Source organism: Psittacula echo, assembly GCF_963264785.1.
Source record: "Psittacula echo genome assembly, chromosome: 10".
Classification (NCBI taxonomy): Eukaryota; Metazoa; Chordata; class Aves; order Psittaciformes; family Psittacidae; genus Psittacula; species Psittacula echo.
The window spans coordinates 15457622-15478418 of NC_137741.1; the positions used below are offsets into that span (position 1 = coordinate 15457622).

The following is a 20797-nucleotide window of genomic DNA, read 5'->3' on the forward strand; positions in this document are numbered from 1 at the left end:
GTGTAATGGGCAATTTGGCTTTAAGATTTCAACTTAGAAAAGCACATTCCAGCTCAGAAATGTGCTAATTCAGGGTAAATGCTCAATTTATGATAAAATTATCATAATAAAAATGTATGAGATCAGGATGATTGCACTGTAATGTCGGCATAACTGCACTGTACTCTAAACCTGAACCAGGAAAGAGAGCAATAATTTTCACCAGTGTTTGAGCTTCCTTTATGTAGTGTGGACTTTATGAGGACTCCTATTCATGTATTACCACATACCCCTGGAAAGATGAGAACCCTTCAATGAGAAGCGTGGTTCATAACACAGAATCCCTTTAGATACTTCTAGCCTAATATCTCAGTAAGGTAACGATATGTAGTTGTTTAACGTCCAAAAAGATATTAGGACAATTTAAATTTCCACACCCCTGCAAAGTTTTCAACTTGTGTTATGGATGTGTGAAGAGCAGAGATTAAAAAAAAATATTAAATAGATCAGTTTATGCCTATTACTGACATAAGAAAGCCAACCTACATATAAGCAGCTATTTAGGTTCTCAAATCAAAGCTAAGCCAATATGATGCTAACCAGCATCTTATCACTTGCTGTTGAATACAACTTCCGTATCTTAATCTTGTTAATCAAGTCCACTGAAGGCCTAAGTCTTTGACTTTCACAGTGAAAAACCTCCACCTCTACATGGAATATAGCAGTTATAATGTTTACCATTAGACAGTACATTATCAGTTAGTACTGGGACCAAATGCAAGAAGCTGTATGGTGTCCAGATAGGTCTACTGGCATGTTGGAAGAGCTGGAATTTCATCAGAACACTTTAATTGCTGTCCACAGCTGGGAAAGAGGGGGGAGTTTGTTGAATTGGTTACTTGGTTACTTGAACAGCATTTCTTGCTGTTGGAGATATTTGACATTGAACTTTGTAATTGTTTCAGATCATGAAAGAAAAATTCAAAGTAAAAAATGGTATCAGCTCTCCTCTCTCCCTCCTCCTTGTAAATCTGTATTTAAAAGCACATTGTGATTGGCTATGTCCCATATTTATATTTCTTCTTCCAAAATGAGAAAGGCAAGAAAATCACCATATACACAAAACAGGTTGTCATTGCCACTGCTGGCGTGACCACAGCTCACCAGCACCTTTTTTAATGCTTCATTTGGTTACTTACAGAATTGCTCCAAGTCTTCTCTTTTTTTAGATTCTGGCATGGCAGTGATTGTGAGCAATGGGCACAGATTTCCTCCTAGCGTCTGGCAGAGCGTCTGCTGCCTCCAGTAAACCTTCTTGGGGTTCCTGTTCTGTTCCAGGATATCAAGATGGGACTGAGAAGCAAGGAAGAAGCAAGGAAGCAGATTTATAAATGAGTTCACGATCTATAAGATCTGATTCCACTAGCTGTGTATTATTATTGGTACTAATTTCACCTCTGGCTAACTTCCCAGCTTCTCTCTTCTGCCAGTTAATATCATCACTTTTTACACCCCACAGATATGCACCAGCCATTCAGAACATATCCCAGTTCACTGAAGATGCACAGGGCTATTTACTCATTGAAGGTGTCCCTGCTTGTTGCAGTGGGCTTGGACTAGATGAACTTTAACAGGCCCTTCCAGCCCAAACCATTCCATGATTTTACCTGAACAGTTCCTAGGTGCTTTTCTTATTAGCAGAAAGGAATTTCCATGCATACATAAAACCCAAAAGAGAACTGTCTGCTCCTTATATTTTTATAAGGACTTGTATGTTCATAAGAAATGTGAGACAACTCAACCAGCTTTGAGCCTTTATAGAACTGACTGGTTAGCTGTCAAGCACATGCCAGTGAAACTCAGAACAACTCCGCATCAAAGGCAGCCAAAAAGTTTACATCAGAAGGACATTTTGTACAACCAGGAGTGGGAAATTTGAAGAGTGTCTCTCCAAGAAGTTATTTAAAAAAGGAGATTTTCTCCTCTCCTCCCCCCACAAAATTTTAAAAACAATTTTGTCCAAAAGCTCCTTGAGAAAAAAGAATTGGCAGCTTAAAATTAAAAAAAGAAAAAAAGAATAATTTTTGGAACAAATTCTGATCTCCTCATTAGACACATAGCCACTTGTCACCCACACACCAGATGACGTGTAGTTCTCTCTGTTTACACTGCAAATTGCAAGATTAGCGTAAGTAGTCCCATTGCAGGGTGTTGCTAAATGTTGTGAAACACAAGTTATCTGTTAGTCACTAGAAATGGATATAGTGAAGTTTGCAGACTTGTCCTAACAAAAACTAAAACACACCAGTTCACTGAACAACCCTTGTCTTAACAAGTCAGAGCTAAATTTTAACCAGCATTTATAGGACAAGATATTCATAGAATCATAGAATGATTTGGGTTGGAAAGGACCTTAAAGATCATCTGGTTCCACTCGCTGCCCCTGCCATGGGCAGGGAAGGACACCTTCCACTAGACCAGGTTGTTTAATGCTTGGAGCTTGCTGTCAGACTGCTTTCCCAGTTTCCATTTGAAAGCAAACACAGGACTGAAATTTACAGTCATCTATATAAAACAATGAACATGCTGCTCTATAAAGTAAATTCAATTATTAGATCTCTCATAGATACAGAGAACTCAATATAATCATTTACTTATGTTCTGGTACCCAGTGAAACTTAATTGGGTATAGCTGCCACAGAGATTTCAGCTAGATATCCAAACAATTAAACACTATGATGTAAAAATAGATGAATTGCTGTTAATAAAATAAATGTAATTACTAATGGGCAAAAAGTAATGAACTGCAGAGTGCATCCAGTTCAAATAGGATTCTGCGATACGTATTTACCGTAAATATGCCTGTAACTATTAAATATATAGGACATTTAAAAACATTTTCATATCAGTATCTCCATATACGAATTTATCTTCTTCCCCAAAGCACTATATATTTAATTGAGTCCTTGGGTTTGCAATAACTTTTAATTTATTACTGATATGTAAACCCAACATACTTCACCAGCGGACAAATGCTTTCTAATGAAATGTAGTGGTGGACAAACCTGATTTAGTTTACTTACTGTGGAAGTTAAAGTAACTGGAAATGTGTAAATTGCATCACTCAGCATTTTGAATTAGTCCAAGCAAAGAAACCTTTTAGAATTATTAGAGGCAACAATTTTGCTTTGCCTAAGAGCTGGGCATGAAAATCTATCAATCTCTCTCATCCATAATTCCCATTTACCGAATTTTGTGGTCCTTACTGAGTCTGAGTTCATTTAAACTTTTCCTGAGGCAAAATTCCCTTTAACTTCAATGAGCATTCGATTTGAAGAGGCAGTGAAATACTTCAAGACTTGGCCCTGAAAGTCTAAGAATAACATCTTTTTCATCTCTATTCTATTCATTCAGGAGCAGGTGAGATATTCAGGGATTCCCAGAGCATACAAACTTTCCAAGTCTCTCTTGCTTTTTTGCCAGCAGAAGATAGAAGTCAATAACAGTAAAATAATGATGAAACACTGCATTTCAGTAATCAAGTATGATGGTGAATAAGTCCACCCAGTTCTTCAGTACTGCATTTGTCTTTTCCCCTGCAGACCATAGGATATACATTCCTTCAAAGCTATAGGTCAAACCCCACTACTGGAGCATACTCTCTTCCTCATTGATTTTGGGGAGTAACTGGTACCCATAAGCCTAATGACTGAGCTGGCAGGCATATTTTGGACTGTGAAGGCTTGACTGGCCTTCTCCCAGATATTGGAAGCAGTTTCTTTGAACGTCTATAATGGGATGCAAAGCAGCTGAAAAGAGACTGCTGTTTGAGAGGGAATTAATCTAAGCCTAATTATGCTGGCATGCCAGGCAGCACGGCTAAAAGTGAGAGAGGACATTGTCTTCCTTGAAAGCATAATCTTTCACATCTGGTAATGGCAAACTAACACCATTATGAAAAATAGAGTAAGCCCAACTTTACCAACTCACATGAGCATTTGTTGCTCAGAAGAAAAAGGGTTAACAGTGGAAACTGGGGAGAGAAGGAAGGGGAGCTAATTCACTGGGACTGTGCATCTTCATTTTCAGTAACATCTTCCTCATCTTCAACCACAAAGCAAAGCTACTCCCAGAACTACTCATTTCCCTTCTTTTATTCTACTTTCCATTCAGACGATGGGCTCTCCTACTTCAATCACTGAGAAAACATATCGGACGCATTTCCCAGAAAACTCTTTGCCATCCACCCCTGGCCAGAAAGGGCTGCAGAAAACAAGTCCTTCCCCAGGAAGCAAACTTTGTCAACTCAGTAATGCAATTTACACCTACACGCACGGAGACATCTTTAGTTTGCATTTATAACTGTTATAAGCACTAAAGGCTTGTACCCCAGCTTACCCCATACAAAGAATTCTTTTCTCCTGCAAAGAGAGGCTTCAGAGCTGGAAGGGGCTGCATTTGCAAACAAGGTAATAACAGCATCTTGATCATTAACTGCCTGTGAAAACAATCCTCTACACTATCTCAGAATCTATACAGACCCAAGCAGCTCTGACCTGTCAGGTCCATTAGCTTATTATCTAAATTGATTCGGAGGAAACTCAGTATTACCATCATTGTAGAGTAGGTATAGGGGTAATGGTAGGCCAGGTAGCAGACATCATCTTTATGAGGAAACTTGATGCTAAAGGTGAGTGTGTAGTAGAAATTCCCTTTCACGCCTCGTCCTGCAGCTGCACTGCAGCGGTAGTGGTTTCTGGAAGAAGAGAAAGAGGGAGGAAGTAGATGGTTTTCACTTCTAGATGCACATTTGGAGTAGCCAGGAGAGAATTAAGCTTTCAGAGAAGCATCCTCCCTGAATGAGCTTTCATCTCACTGTAGATGGGCTTCAAACTCAACCAGTCATTGTACCAAGACTGGGAAGGCCCCATGCAAGTACAACCAACCCAGTCCCAGGTACAACAATAACACACTGCTAAACATCCAGTAACACAACAGTGAACCTACAGACTATATGAAACAAGCAGGTTAGAGAAGCCATGGTTCCACTACACAGAGGTGTAAACAGGATCATGATGGTAAGTACCCCTGATACCAAGATTCAAGGATGTCTTGGGATTCACACAGTGCACAAAGACTTAAGAGGGAGTTAAGAAGCAGAACCATGTGTGGCAGTACTAGGCACAGCCAGTCGCATGCTACTGATGGATGGCAGCACTCTTACAGGAAAATAAGAGTTTGTTTCATTTCTGAAGGTGCAAATAAGAGGAGGAAGCCAGCTAATACTGGCTCACATAACACACCCAGATGTATTTAGATTAGTACATTCAGCTAACTCTGCTGTATGGCTTCTGATATCCAAATTATCTTGCTCAGAGATGCAGGTACCTATTCACAGTCCTGAACAATGCCATGTGAATATATTCTGTGACAGCCTCGAGATATAGAAAATATGAATACACTACCAAACCAGCCATTCAGTTCCACCACAGGGAGAAAGGTATATTCCAGGAATTAATTAAATAAATAATAATAAAAAAGGACATACATAAACATATTTCAAATATAATCAAAGGCTTTTGCTGAGTAGGAAGAGGAAGAGAGTGGATTTGGTAGAGACTGCATACAGAGGAGAAGCAACCTCATACAAATTTGCAGGTTTTGAGCTACTCAAAAAAAATCCTCTTTTTTGCATCCCTGCTTTTCAAAGACTTGAGCCTCTCTCCATCAAACAGCAGAGCAAGGGCAGTTGCTCCCTAAAAGACGGGAGCTGAGCTTGATGTGGAAGCCACTAGGGCAGGGGCCTCAGCACCTGGGGTCATCTCTCACAGTACCTGAGCAGAGCATGGCTGGGGATGGCAGACAGGTTCAAACACACATCCAGATCATCAGACTGCTTGTGGTGATGAGGCAAGTATGGATCAAGCCAGGAGGTCAGTCAATGGGTTAGGATCCAGATCACCAGCACTGATAGCAAAGCACAGACACAGCAGTGACTGAGCTGGAGCCTCACTACAACACAGCTCAGACAGGGACCAGGTAGTTCAACTAGAGCTGCTGGGCCCACGGACAGAGGGTGTAGGTCACCCTGGGCAAGGCTGGTCAGGGTCATCGAGGTCTCTTAGTGCATTCAGGCCCTTGACACTCCCTTTCATTAAAACTATGAGATCTTAAAGTGAGCTTCTCAATCTAGTTCCAGGACCAGATCTCTTGCAGAAGACTCTCTTCGATATAGAGATGACTTTAGGCTGAGCAAGAAAGTTTTCTTTCAGCAACGATGAAGAGACAATTCATGCACTTTAGGGAGAAGCGTCACAGCAAAAATCGCATGCATAAGTACGTTTTAAACAATATTCTTTCCCACATTGCACCAATTATGCTGTTGCCAAATCTTCTGATTCTGAAGGACTGTGAGGTTTCTTTGACAAATGTTATCATCAATTTTGCATTAAAATGCAAAACAGAAGAGGCAACCAAAAGATGCAATTTCAGCTCCTGAAATTTACAGTACTGGTTTATTCTGCCGCTGTTCATTTTTACTCAAAAGGGTGGAGAGAAAAGGTAATTATTCTTGTCATATTCTCCAAAACAATACAATTCTGCTGGATTTTTACCTGAATTTAATAGTTCGGATCATGTGGGGTGAGTGATACAGAGTGGATCAACAGATAGTACACAAACATGAAGTCACAGTGGCAGACTAAAACCCTATGATTTTATTCTCAGCTAAACCTTTCACCTCAACTTTTCTTTTGCAAATAACCCACCCTTCATCCTGGGCAAAGAGATTCAGAGGGAAAAAAAAACAATGAACCCACATATAGAAGCATCTACTTAGTTATTATATTTTGGTGGATCTAGGATTTGATTTTCTTTTTAATTCAGAATGATGACATTTAATAGAGTTCCTGTTAATTTTGACAGTGAAAGATAATTAAGAACCATTTCGTGTATAGCGCCTAAAGAAAGTAGTTATCTCCATGGCCTCTATTATACTCAGTGTGACTTGGAAGATTAGATGACCTTATTCACAAAGAACTGTCACAAAGTGCAGAGATTTCTTAGTTGTCACCTCCAAATTCACATTTGTAGGTAGAAGTGAGGGAGCAATCAAGTTTTTGCAGGCAGATGCTGCCTAAATATCTTACATACACATTATTCTCATCTGTCCCTAATGCTCCATTAAAGGCTTCTCTAAGTTCTGTAATTCGGCAGCCAAAAATGTCTCTTCTGCCTGAAATGGCCACTTAATCCAGAGGTTTTGCAGCACCAGACACCTCTGACCTTGATGCTACGCTGTTATCAATTGTCCATACTCCTGGCTGTGCTCAGATTGCATGATCCTGAGGGAACTGATGCACAGAGCTCTCACCACACTGCTTAGCAACACATTTCATTCTTCCCGATGCTGTTGCAGCAAACTACCCACCCAGAACAGATATTTCCAGACTTCTGAATCACTTCTTGACACCTCCTTCAATCTATAGCAAACTATCTGGCAGTAACAGGAAGTTTGCAGGTGGCTTTGTGAGGCTTTAATATTCTTCACTCATGCATTAAAAAAAACCACCTGTGTGTACACAGTGTAAATGATCGCGTATTCTTACTGCATATGATCTGGTCTCCTCACAATCCATCACACAATGGAGTAGCTCTGAATCTTTGTCAAAAGAAACCTAAAAAATAGTGGTTTTCCTCTTTGCCTCCCTCTCCTTCAACTTTTGTCGCCCCAAGATGGCTTTATTGCCTCCCTGTTCCTCCACCAGGCTGAGAGTTTTTCTTCCTCACCCCTTTTCCATCACTACATTCTACCACATCAGCTTGAAGCCCAAATTAACAAGAAAGGAAGAGGGGAGGAAAAAGACACCCTAGCAACATCTAGTCCTCACCACCTTATTTGTGTTCTCTTTCAGAGTGTTCAAAGCCTCACATGTCATCTAGAAACTAATACACTGATTATTGGAAAGAAAACAGAGACCAAAGTGTGCTTTTTTAAATCAGCATGCAAGCTGTATCTGCTGTGCCTTTCAGTCACTTTATAATAGTGAAATCATTTTGCTTTCTGTTCTCCTTCAGAAATCCTGTACAGGTAGCATATTTCTAGCATAGCTGTGATGGAGAGTTAATTAATAATAATTATAAGACTACTTATCATTTACTCTACACAATAATTCTTTGCGTTTAAAAGACCTTTGCAAGCATTATCTAATTAAAACTTCCTTCCCATTTATCTGTTCCCATTCTTTGGGTGGCATATGAGTAGCTCTAATTTTCTATCCTTTATAGACGGGTAAAAGTGAGACACAGGTTAAACCACTAGGCCAAATATACAGACAGGTCAGTAAAGGAGCTGGATTGTGACTCAGGAATTCGAAAGCACCAAGAGATACAAGAACATCATCTCTTGGTCATCTCGTCTTTAGACTTCCTGTCCGCAGTGCAAAGCACTGGTGGGTGATGGAATATGGCATTATATCAGCTTAGCTTAAAATGGCCAAAGAAAATACCAATATCCTAGACTTGTAGGCCATTTCAAAACAGAGTCCAAGTGGAAAGTAACTATTTATCACTGTTCCCTTTGTCCAAAATCCTTCCACCACCTGGAGTCTTGTGTCCTCATTTTACATGCCCTGACTTTCTTACCTCTTTAAGTGTGGCTGCCAAGTGAAATTTGCTTTACTAACACATAACGCCCCCAGTACTTAACAATTTACAGGGCATGGATGTTATTTTGGGGTCTGCGACATTGGAAATTGGAAAACACACATTACAACTTCCTTCTCAAGGGCCAAATCCTTGTTAAGGCATCTTTATTGTCAAGACTGCAGGCAGGATATTCTCACAGCCATCTTGCTCTTCAGGTTTTCAGTTGTATTGTAAAGGTCAGGCAGGCACTCTGACTGACTGGTATCTCAGGTCTCCCTTGTAGATATCATTAGAACTGAGGGGTGGCCTGCTAATGCTAGATGATTTCATTTAATATGATGATAAATATGCTGAAAAGAGAAGCCCTAGTTCTGACACATCTATGGTCACCAAACAGTGAAGTCCTTCATGGTGATGTGAGAACAAAACACTCCATGTACCTCATTATTATCTGTGAACTGACTATTGCCTGAAAAACCTGGAGGTTAGATAATAGGCTTAGAATGAGCCATGAAACCAAAGGCACAAGCATGCTGTCACCAATTCAGCATGCTGTCATAGTTCCTTAAATAATTTGCAGTAAAGGAATATTATTCAGTGCATAAAAGCTGCCAAGACAGAGAGTGAATTAGATGATCTTATAGTAACTGCAACTCTGTTTATCATGGGTGTATCCTGTCACTTCACAAAGAGGCAATAAAATAGAGCAGAAGTGTCACTGCTTCCTTCTGACAAGAGCACTGCTAATATTCCCCATAACATAAAAACTCTCATGAGACATATGGGAAAGGTACGCGATGACGGAGCTGTGCCACAACATTCATCTTTATGAGTGAACTATCCCATCTTCAGTGAAGATGAATGTCAGCAATGATCAGCCAACGTGCATCACCCAGGCATCTTGCAATCGCGCCTATCCTCCCACTGTCCTTCAGCTCAGAGGTTGCTTTCAATAAAAGCTCTCCTGCAAAAGCAATTAAGGACATCTTTGAGCTCCTCCTTATTTTTGTAGGTATATCACTCTTTTCCCATATTTATGAATAACTCTTAGTAGAAGTAATTAGATGAGGTTCCCTTCAAAATGTGCCAGTCCCACCCCATGATACCTGTGACCACGAAATGAGATCTTTCCCCAAAACACATGCAGCATGATAATCACTATAGCAATCAGATCTATTCTGAGCCAAAGCCTGAGCAACCCCAAACGTACTTTCTTCATGTTCCACATCACCTACAACTTCTCATGACTGGGAATCACTGAAATAAAAACATCATAGAATTTCAGTAGGGGTGAAAGTGCATATATGCACTGGAATATAAACCTGGAATAAACATATAAGCCTGGAATAAACAGTAAATGAGACAGACAGCAAGTAGTTATCCTAGATGAATATGCTGACAAATAATTCAATGTACAGTTAGAAAACACAGAATATTCCAAATCAGTAAAACTCAATTCTCTCACATATTCTGAACAAGAATCTGATTACAAGCTTAATTGTATAATCACAGCTTAATCTCAGCTGCTATTGAATCATTGCACAGTAACTGCCTTGTTAATGACATGAGAAGCCACTGCTATGGTAATCAGCACATAAAGCTTGCCCAACCAGAAACATATGCTCACAGAAGTCAGAGGTTACAGGCATGCAAAGGGAAGCCACTGCACCACAGTACGTTAGCTCTTAAGGTTGAAAAGGTTAGGTGAATAAAGGTTAGTGGAGAGTACTTGGAACAAAATAGAATAACTACTCAGATTGCTACAGGCAGGATGCCAGCTTGAGAGATGATGATCTAACCTTCATCTCCTACCCTTCCACCAACCCCCCCCCAAAAAAAACCAAAAGGGACATAGGAAAAAGAAATTACAACAGAGATTTGGGATGATTTTTTCTGTGGCAACAAGAGTTTGAGTTTCTGCTACTCCTGGAAGGCACCCCACTGTCATTGTTAGAGTTTATTGTCTCATCACATCCACTTGTGAACAGAGCCACCTCTGAACCTAACAGCAAAATTGTGAACTACGACACAAATAAAATGTCTTACAAAGCAAAACCCCATTATTTCACATCAGTTTAAAAAATCAGCCTCAACACATGAGTTCATGAGGGAAGGAATTCCATTTAGAACATCAGAAAAGTTCAGCTTTGTCCTGACAACACTACTTACCATGCCAGACAGTTATCCTTGTTGTTAATTGTGTTAGCACCTTTCTGTTTTCTGATATTTCCTTGCCTGCTTGCAGTCATTGGGTAGCCCAAACCCTGAGCTTCAACTACAAGGTCTTAAGGGCAAGGACCAGAGTATCAGTTTGTTTATGCAGTGCCTAAGGCAATACTCAGAGTCTTGAGACACCAAGTGATGCAAATTGGTGAATAGGAATCTTGATAGAAAAAATAATGAGAACAAAAAAGGAAGGGTAGAACTTGTCACTTGGGTATTCTCAGCCCCAGCTTTCAGGTCATGATAGGTAACGCCAGGATAAAATAGTTAGTTAATGATGAAATATTTGATTATGAAGTATGTGAACTTCATCAGCTTCTTTCTTGCTGTATTATTCTGTTCCCCAGCCTTCAACTCTGCACAGATTTTCTAATCCACAACACAGCAATTATCTTAATCCTGAAAGCCCTTTCAATCGTCATCTTTAAAATAATTAATCAGTGTTGTGGATAGCATTTTGGCAGCCTTGAGAAAGTAAAAGAGCATTCATTCAACCTACTGAAACTGCTCTGCACTTGTCTCCCTTGACTGTAATACCGAGAATTAAACAGGGATCAGTTTTCTGCATGGAAATGAGGTACCCGAGTGGGAATGTTTCTCACGTGAGTCAAGCTCCAGCTCAGATACAAGTTAAAGATAAGACTGATCTAGAGCTTTTCTTTTGAGGCTCTGACACTCTGCAGGAACAGCCTTAAACAGGGACCTTTCATAAACATCAGCACTGAGCCTGTCAGAACTCCTTTATGCCCCTGTTGCCTGGCTCCAGTAGAAAGACAAAAGTTCCCATAGGACAGCGAGTAAGGCTAATGCCTACTGTTTCTGCTACCAGGACAAGGTCTACATGGTGCCAATAAGCATGGTCCAAAGAGTAGTGTCCTTCTAGGACTGGAGTTCCAGCTTTGCAGAAATGGGGAGCTCATGAAGATACTAAGGTATAGACATAGATTTGTGAAGAAATAACTGTATTTGTCTATGTTTATTTCTACATATATATTTATATATGCGTATGTACATAAATGCATAAACATCCCCAAACACCCCTGTGTATATGCTAACCCTTTGTTTATCTCGTCAGCTCTTACATCTCTTACAAAAATCAGTATATGCAATGGAAAAACAATGATCCCATTCAGCTTATTTCTGATTGGATAGGCAGAAAAGTCGACCTCTGTGGGTTAAGCTTCATTGTATTCCTGGCTGCATCAGCATGGCTCAGCTCCCATTCCCTTTCCTCCTCCTTGCTCCTAGGGAAGTTAATTCTGCACATGCCCTGTTTCTCCCCAGGCATCTAATATAGAGATCTCACTTACAGTTGTTCTCTGAAGGTGGAAGCATATAACACATTGAACTAGCACCAATTTAGAGACATTTGAAACAGGTGGCACTGATGGTCAGAGGTTAACAACATCAATACAGTTAACAAGAGGGGAGGAGAGGAGAAGGAAGCCACAAATCATTCACCCAAGATGCACTTACTTGTAGTAGCAGATATCATGGCCTGCCCGAAGCCAGCGAGGTCTGCCCTGGAGAGCTTCCTTCACTGAATACAGGACCAGCTGCATGCCTACATAAAACAAGACAGTTTCAAGTGACACAACTACCCTGGTTGGAGCAGACAGGGGTGAGGAGGAAGAGGCTAAACAAGAAGCATAATTATTTTGCCTTTGCTCTCTCTGCAGATAGTTTATGCAGAGTAAATATATTTCCCAAAGCTTTGTTCTGATGCAGCCATATCTGTACAAAATGCACCTCTAGAAGAGATGAGCTGAATTGAGTTCATTAGAAAATAAATTATCTTACAGGCCTTTGCGAAGGAGGACTTCAAGCTGCTCTGTTTACAAACAGAGGAAGGGAAAGAAAAGAATAGAAATGAAGGTATCAACAAGATCAGTAATTTGGTTAGTCCAATATTTTGTGCTTGGCTGCACCATTACTGAGACTTTAATCCTACCACAGTATTAGATAAGCATTCAGTACCATACCTTCAGAAAGTAGCAAGCAAAACTGAAAGATTTTAAACTTGCCAGTAGACCTAAATAGTACCTAGGTGCCATAAATGTTATTACAATAGCATCTATTCTTTGTACCATATTATATCAGACGATGACTTTTTCATGACCTCCAAAATATTACCATTTCATGCCCTGATGCAGAAAGGAGGCTTTCTCTGCTCTAACCCAAGTATGCATTACCCACAGCTCCATGAAGCCAGCTCATCTGCAGGCAGTTTTTGTATTAAATTCCTATTCCTTTTTTTCCCACACCTGCCTGCTCTTCTACAGGTACAATAAGGCTCTTGCCCTTGCCCAGGATGCTCTCAGCCAAATCCAGCAGACCCAGTATAGCCCCGGCTGAGACCAGCAATGATGCTGGTGGCACTTCTGTGGAAACACGTTTACAAAAGGGAAAAAAGCCTTTTCAAGTACTTATGCATGTTGATAAGTTGCCCCCCCTGAGCCTTCACTTGGCTTTTCTTGTGCTGGGAGCAAGTGATGCTTGAAAATCATTAATACTGATGACATATTTCTGTAAGCAGCTTTTCAGCTTCCCTTCTTCCTTTGGGTTTCTCTGTTAACTGTTCCAACACTTTAAGAGCTAGCAAGGCTACTGGCAGAAACGCCTTTCCCGCTCACTTTTGGCTGTGTAGCCTACAGCTGGGAATGACTTCTTGCTGTTTCCTGAACCAGCACCAGGAGCCACATACAAGAAACAATTCTGTGTTTGATTCCAGAACAGAGGCCACAGGGAGTTTCAAGAGACCCAGGCCTGCCTAGAAGCCCAGTTCATCAGGCAAGGGATGTAAGGCTTAGAGTCTGCAGTGCTCTCAACATCCCAGATGCCAGCTCCTATTCTTCTCTATGAGTCCCAAGGACACACACCCCAAACTGCCTCAGAGTGATAGTTGATACTGGTCTGCCATCTCATTTTAATTAAAAAACCCAACAAACATACAACAAAACAAAAAAACACCAAACAACCACATTTTTTCCTTTCACTTTACCTATGGAAACATCAAGATTTAGAAAACAAACACAAATCGGGTATTTGATGAATCATAGAATCATAGAAATCCCATTGTTTCCCACGGTAGAGTAAGTTAGTGAAAAAGGGGGAAAGAGAGAGGTGAAGGCTGCACCTCTTGACTTGCTCTGCTCCTGGTCACATCTGTTTCATTAAATATCCTTTTTTGCCAATTTGAAAGTTAGACAGTGCCATCTGACCAAGAGCAAAAGGGAAGGGAAAAATCAAAACAGATCAGTAACCAGGAACTGTAAAATATTGCCACCCATGGCACTTTGGCACTACATCACAAATGGAAGATTTTAGTATTATAGCATGGGCATTAGCCCAGGAAAGTGAAGAGCGAATGTAGCAAATAAACAGCATCTCTTACCAACAGTGTGTGTAAATATGCATGTGCTGGAAGGGGCAGTGAGCTGTGCTCAGCCAAACCAGATAAGCTAGAGCTTCCCTCCCTCTCAGAGCAGCAGAAGTAACCCACAGAAGAATTGCTTTAACTGCCAATTCCACGTACAAGCCACACAAAAGCAAGCCATGGCTTAGGCTCCCTCATTACACTGGATAGCATTTGCACATTTTTCTCCCAAATATACTTTATCTTGCACGCTTGAACATCTGAGTCATGTAAAATTTTGGATGCACAAAATGAGATTATAAATGCTGACGACAGCCAAACTAGTGGATAACAAGCAACCTGCCAGCAATAGGTTAGATATAAGGAAGAAATTCTTCCCTCTGAGGGTGGTGAGGCACTGGCACAGGTTGCCCAGAGAAGCTGGCTGCCCCATCCCTGGTAGTGCTCAAGGCCAGGTTGGGTGGGTTTGGAGCAACCTGCTCTAGTGGAAGGTGTCCCTGCCCATGGCAGGGGGGTTGGAACTGAATGAGCTTAAGGTCCATTCCAACCCGAACCATTCTATGCTGCTATAATAATAGCCAGAATCTCTAGCTATGAAGCTGCTAGTGGCAGTACCAGAGGTTGTATTGGGGTTTACAGTAGGATGTCAAAATTCCAGACACACCACACTGAATTGGTTTGCAATTCAGGGAAGTAGAATAATATTACAGGAGGGGAAAAAAAAAAAAAAATCATTTTCAGTTGGGATCCACATGAGTACTTGAACTTCAGTCCTTAGGGTTAAAGAGCAAATGATTTATAATTCATTATGCCACTCACCCAGCCAGTTTCACTAACACAAGTGACAAATCATTCCAGCTCCTAGGGCTATTTGTTTTAGGTACATTGATCCTGAGAGACTTCTCCTGGTGATGGCAAAGCCTGTATCCACAGGGCTCCGGAGGAATGCAAAGTCTGATATTAGGGGTTTATTAAACATTCTGAGTTGGGTCTAGAGCTAGTGTAAATTAACTCAGCTCCATGGAAACAAATGAAAAAGCAGCTTATACCAGCTAAGAATTCAACCCATGCAGAAGAAATAATTTCTCTTCTAAAATGGGCATTGAAAGCTGAGACTTGCCCTGCCTGTTTCTGAGCAATGCTGCCTTCCTCCTGAACCACAGAGTATGACACGAGCTCAAAGACAGCAAGGAACAGAATCTTTCTTTTAATCATTAATATCAGCAGAAGTCTCTGCAGGTCTGAAGGCAGAGATGTCTTTCTGGATAAGCCTGAAGGATCAGGAATATTTGTTTGAGGATTATCTACATTTATTTAAATCTTAGAAGCACTTTCCAATCCTATGCTGCTCATTCAGTTCCAACAGATTGTCTTATTTTCCCTCTCCCAACCCCAATGCCATTCTTCCTCTGTTCCAGTCCCTAAACACAGAACAATGACAATTTTTTCCCCACAAATCCTCTCCCAGGTCTCAATGTTGAGCTTACACCTCAATCCTCCTAAGGATAAAGAAAGGTCCTTTGACAAACCTAAAGCAACTCTTTCAGTGGATTTCAGAGCAAATAAGGTTAAATTTATAGCCTCCCTTATACTTAGAGACATGGAAAGTTCAAAACCTTTAGAGCATTAAAAATATATCCCTGTGAAGAGAAGACCACTGCAATTCCCCAAAGACTCATACCATAATTAAATTGGCTGTTGAACTTCTCACAGTTGATAATGTTGAAGCGATAGGAAACTGCTAATTTCATGCCACGGACTTCAAAGTAGAACCACTGGTGCTGCTGGTTGCTGTTCACATCCGCGTTCATAATTAAGTCATATTCAAACCTGTAAAAGAAGACCAGAAAAGATGGTGGCCGTGAACACCTGCCAGTCTGAGGACGGCAGGCTAGACAATCACATTCTGTAATACCCCATGAGAGCCAAACAACATCATCAAACTAGGAGTAACCAGATGCATCATTGAATACTCTCACAATGTTAGTCATATCAAAGCATTTTGAGCTGTTTTCTCACTCCTGGTACCTTCGTGACATCTAGGTGTTGGAAGGTATTGTGCCATGTAACCTGCTTCCCTGGCCAGCCCTTTCCAAACCTAGGAGGACTCCACTGTTTCACATTGTGGTCATAGTGGAAAGCCAGGCTGGGCCACGGCCACTGCAGTTGTACTTACTCACGCACTTGGATGGCTTTGCGAAGGTTTCCTGATTCAAACTTGGAGAAGAATGTCAGACAGCCTGGAGCACCTGGGCTTGAGTGACTGCAGTAAATCAAAGCAAGGATAACTATAGCAGGTTGCTTCAATAGACAGGCTTTTAAACATATATAATATTTTTAATAAGCAAGACTCTCAGAATAGCAAGAGGTGAGCAAATCCATAATTGTCCTATCCAATGCAGCATTCTCTGTTCTTGCTTAGTGATTCTGAATAGTATCTTCTTTTCATTTCCCAGTACTCCCTTATGCCCCAGTTCATATTTAATTTCTTTATTCCAGTTATCTTCCCTACAGAATTATTTCCATTAGCTTATTAATTGCACAAGGCATTTTTATACAATTACGATACATTAACTATACATTTACTCATCTATATATTTTCCTTCTAAAGCTTAGAAACCATTAAATTCATCTCGAACAACTTCACAACTTTCTCCTACCTCAAACTGCCCTTCACCTTTTTTCCTTTTCCTCTAAAAAATGTTCTCCAAGTCATTCATCCTTCCTCTGAATGCGATTTCTTCCTATTTGGGACCCTCTCTGCTGCCCTGTGCTGTCTCTTCTCAAGGACCACAATTTCCGGCTGTAGTTGAGCACTTGAAACTGTTCACAAGGCTGGATGCATGGTGTTCAGAAGCCTTTTGTAAGTGCTTAAGGTACATCTACAGCCCATGACACTGGCTGTACAGACACTGAAGTGCAGTCGCAGTAGGAAATGCTGTTTCAGGGTGCAGGGAGACTGCATCTGGATGCATAGGTATGGTTCCCAGCATCTGCCTGCATGCTTCTGTTTCAGATCCCTACATAGAGTGCAGACAAATCCAGGGACACCATACAGTCCCTTTTAGGTGTAGATTTTCTTGTTCTGTCTAAAAAGTTTCAAGGTTATCTTGCTTCAGTGACTTCTACAACAAATGCTTTTCCCAGAGCCACACACAAGGAATCTACTCATGCTGTATATTTTTCCTGTTGGGCCTTTATCTCCTAGGTTATTTCTTCTGTACTTTTATCAGGGCTGAACAGATGAACTGAGCTCGGTACCTAACTCAGCACTGACAGTGCCCCTGGCTACAGTACTCAATCTGAGTTACTCACCTGGGCTCATCTAAGTCAAAAACAGTTCTGCCTATCACATCACCTGGCTGGATTAAGCGGCGAACATCATCTAGTACTTTGTCCCTAGGAAAAAACAGAAGAAAAGGGCAAATTGTAACAATACTGTGAGAAATCTCAGTACAGGATAATCTTGCAAAAGAAATATGAAGAGGCTTAGGCAATTCTTTTGAAGGACTGGTAAAAAAGAGGACTTCCACGTGCTAATTCCCGGTGAGCTTCATTTGTTGTTTTTTTTGTTGTTGTTGGTTTTGGTTGGTGGTTCTTTTACCATGAGAAATCTCCTGCTCTGTTCTCATTACAAGTTGCCTTTTGGATTAAATGACTGATTCTGTACATTTTCTATTCTTTAGAGTATTCTGTCAAGTTTGACTTATGCCCAGTTCTTCTCAGTCAATGCCAATCTCCCAAATGGCCAGCCTTGCCCTGTGAAGAAATATCTGCCATAACTTATAAACTTACTAGTCTGTCTTACAGTGAATTTTGACTCTAAATCAAGCTAATTTCTACTCATTATTAAGCGGAAGCTCTCTGATCCCTAAAGATGATCAAATGTGGGATACCAGATTTTCTTCCTGACCTTTGCAACAATCATGTTATGCCCTGAAGCATGGTATGATTATTCCCATTTTAGCTGTATGGTTACACATGTTATTATAGTCATAAAATAAATGCTTTTAGAGCAACAGTGCAAGGAGAAGATGGTAGAATGATTTTGCCTCTAAAATAAGATTTTCAGCTTTTGTATTTGCTGCAGAAAGAATCATTATCTCTCTAGAGGTCAGGAATTAGTGGTCTTCACAAATACCATTTGATTAGCGTTGATCAAATTTAAAGTTTAATATAGAATCCAGTCTCTGTGGTTTCTGCTAGTAATTCCTTATACCACTGAAAAGAAATGTAAAGTCATTGTACAGAGCCACACATAGAGCAGACGAAGATATTATAAGTGGAGCTTTGTTTGCCAGTACAGCTTCAAAACACACCTTTCCCCTCACCTGAAAGTCTGAAACAACATGGAAAAACCAGTAGCTTCTAGCAGCATGGCAGAGGGGAGATCTGGTTTGATTTCTCTCTGCATGTTACATGCTGTATATGTTGTTTTCTCCTAGTAAGCTGGGCAGCAAGGAGGGAGAGCAGCTCACTTACCTTGCCCCACTGCAGCTCTCTGGCTCATGACAGACTTCCCAGAAGCTGAAGCACATGCTAGGGAAGGAGGAGAAGATTCTGGAGGACCCCATGAAGTGAGCAGAGAGTGAGAGGCACGGCAAGAAGGGACACAGCAGCAGAAGGGTAGACCAGGGAGATTCCAGAAAGCAACCTGACAGACACACAGCTCCAAGAGGATAGGAAGGATTTGTCCTCAGAGAGCCAGATGAGACCCAATGTTGCTAAAGGTGACCGGATTAAGAGCAAGACTAAAGGCAAAAACATATCCTAAAAGGACAGAGTTTTCTCCATCTCTAATATGAACTTGTTCTCATTTGTGTTCTATCAAGGTCACAGATTCATAGCTTATTCTGGCTCTTGTGCTACTTACGTTAAGGAAAAGCTACTAGTAAATCTGTTAGAGCTTTGACCAGCTCAGATTTCCATCACATACATTGATACATTTATCAATAACAAGTTTAATCAGTAACAGTTTGGAATATGGATTCACAGAAGCCATAAAAATCTCACTCCAGGATTGCTACTACCACCTTGACCTATGAGACAAAGAAAGCAACTCACAGACAGATCACAACTCATCCACTGACACATGGAAAGTCCATGTCAGAGATAGGAAATAGGTTCGCCAATTCCTAATCCTGTATGATAATTATATTAAAGCACAATTCACCTTTGAACCCCATACTTGCGCTCCAACATGGGCTTGCTGTAAGGAGGTGGCTGGTGACCCCAGAAATCAGGGAATGCCAAGTCTTTGTAGTCTGGTATGGACTTAACACATTTGGCCCTCGCTATGTAAAAGTGAGGGCTGTGGAATGGGATATCTCCTTGGTGTTTCTCCAGAAGGTTTGCCACTATGTCTGAGCAATCCAGGCTCCCTCCAGCACTAGAATTGATCAAGGCCTCACATTCAGGGTAAAATGTTTTTTTGTACCAAGCAGGATCTTTTGGGAGGGGGCGTAAAAGAAGCACATGATTCCTGGCTGCATCTTCACAGGAGTCTGTGTCTTGAGCTGTTTCTGCAATGTCTGTCTTCTCATCAGTCTGATCCCATCTGCATATCTCCTCCTTTGTCCAGCTCTGCAGTGGGACTTTGAAATCCTTTTCCCCTGGATCTGGTCCCATCTCTGTGACACTTTGGTTTCTCAGTCTGTAGTTTGGATGTTTCACAGAAGTAGCATTTGGAATGGAATGAGAGGGAGCAGAGAGAAGACTCTCGGTTCTGTCCTCCAAGCTCTTTTCCTCAGATTCTGTTTCAAGCTCCTTTAAATTTAAAAAGCAGAAGAAATTAAAAGAAACTGAAGACAGATTGTGCTTCCTTCTAGAGGAAACCTTTCAAGGAAGAAAGAGCAAATATTTACAAGCCTCCCAAAACTGTACTCATCCAATAAGACAGACAGAGTAAAATCAGCCCATGGACCACCTGGCAGGATTTCTCTATCCACAAAGCTGTTTCAACAGTAGTCCTCAGAAACTAAAAGGATCAGATTGAGTCATTGGAGTGAGTCAGCTCCAACCAAAACCGATAGTTCTAACAAATTAGGGAAGATAATTTGCAAGACGTTTTTTTCTTTAAATATATAATGTTACAGCAGGGCAAAGGAGGCAAATCTGTCATGCAAAACTCCATCCCACCTTCATGCAGCAGTATAATTTGATCACATTTGGCTACTTATGGTCATAATAAATGTCATAGCATTGTATGTACAGGAGATATATTAAGCCAGTGATCCTTCACAGATTCATGTTTGAATCATGGTTTTCCGGTCTCCTAAATTCCAAGACTTGTAATGAGTGCATTTCTTGTCTCAGACTGCAATATAACAATGGTTGGAACTGTGCATTTCACTCAGTGGCAGTGCCGTCTTCTCCATCACTTCCTTCAAAACACTAGTTGACAGTATTTATTTCCCACATCTCATTATGATTTTGATATTGCTGTTGGAATTGCCAGCAAGGGTACAAATTATTACCTGACAGATCTCTCATGTGGCAATTGATTCAGTAGTGCTTTGTTAATCCATACCCAGCCAAATGTGCACCAAACAGCATCATTCACTTTCTATCACT

General features: G+C 40.8%; 1 protein-coding gene across 1 annotated transcript in view; it reads right to left on the minus strand.

The window, feature by feature from the left end:
• Positions 1 to 20797, minus strand: part of AGBL1 (AGBL carboxypeptidase 1) — a gene marked incomplete at both ends in the record, with an annotated part of 282988 nt that overhangs the window by 198901 nt on the left and 63290 nt on the right. The window contains 7 exons of the mRNA XM_080626759.1: positions 1179 to 1332; positions 4591 to 4735; positions 12325 to 12412; positions 15906 to 16054; positions 16401 to 16487; positions 17540 to 17623; positions 19398 to 19990. Coding sequence (XP_080482885.1) covers positions 1179 to 1332; positions 4591 to 4735; positions 12325 to 12412; positions 15906 to 16054; positions 16401 to 16487; positions 17540 to 17623; positions 19398 to 19990 — 1300 coding nt within the window. The remainder of the gene's footprint in view (positions 1 to 1178; positions 1333 to 4590; positions 4736 to 12324; positions 12413 to 15905; positions 16055 to 16400; positions 16488 to 17539; positions 17624 to 19397; positions 19991 to 20797) is intronic.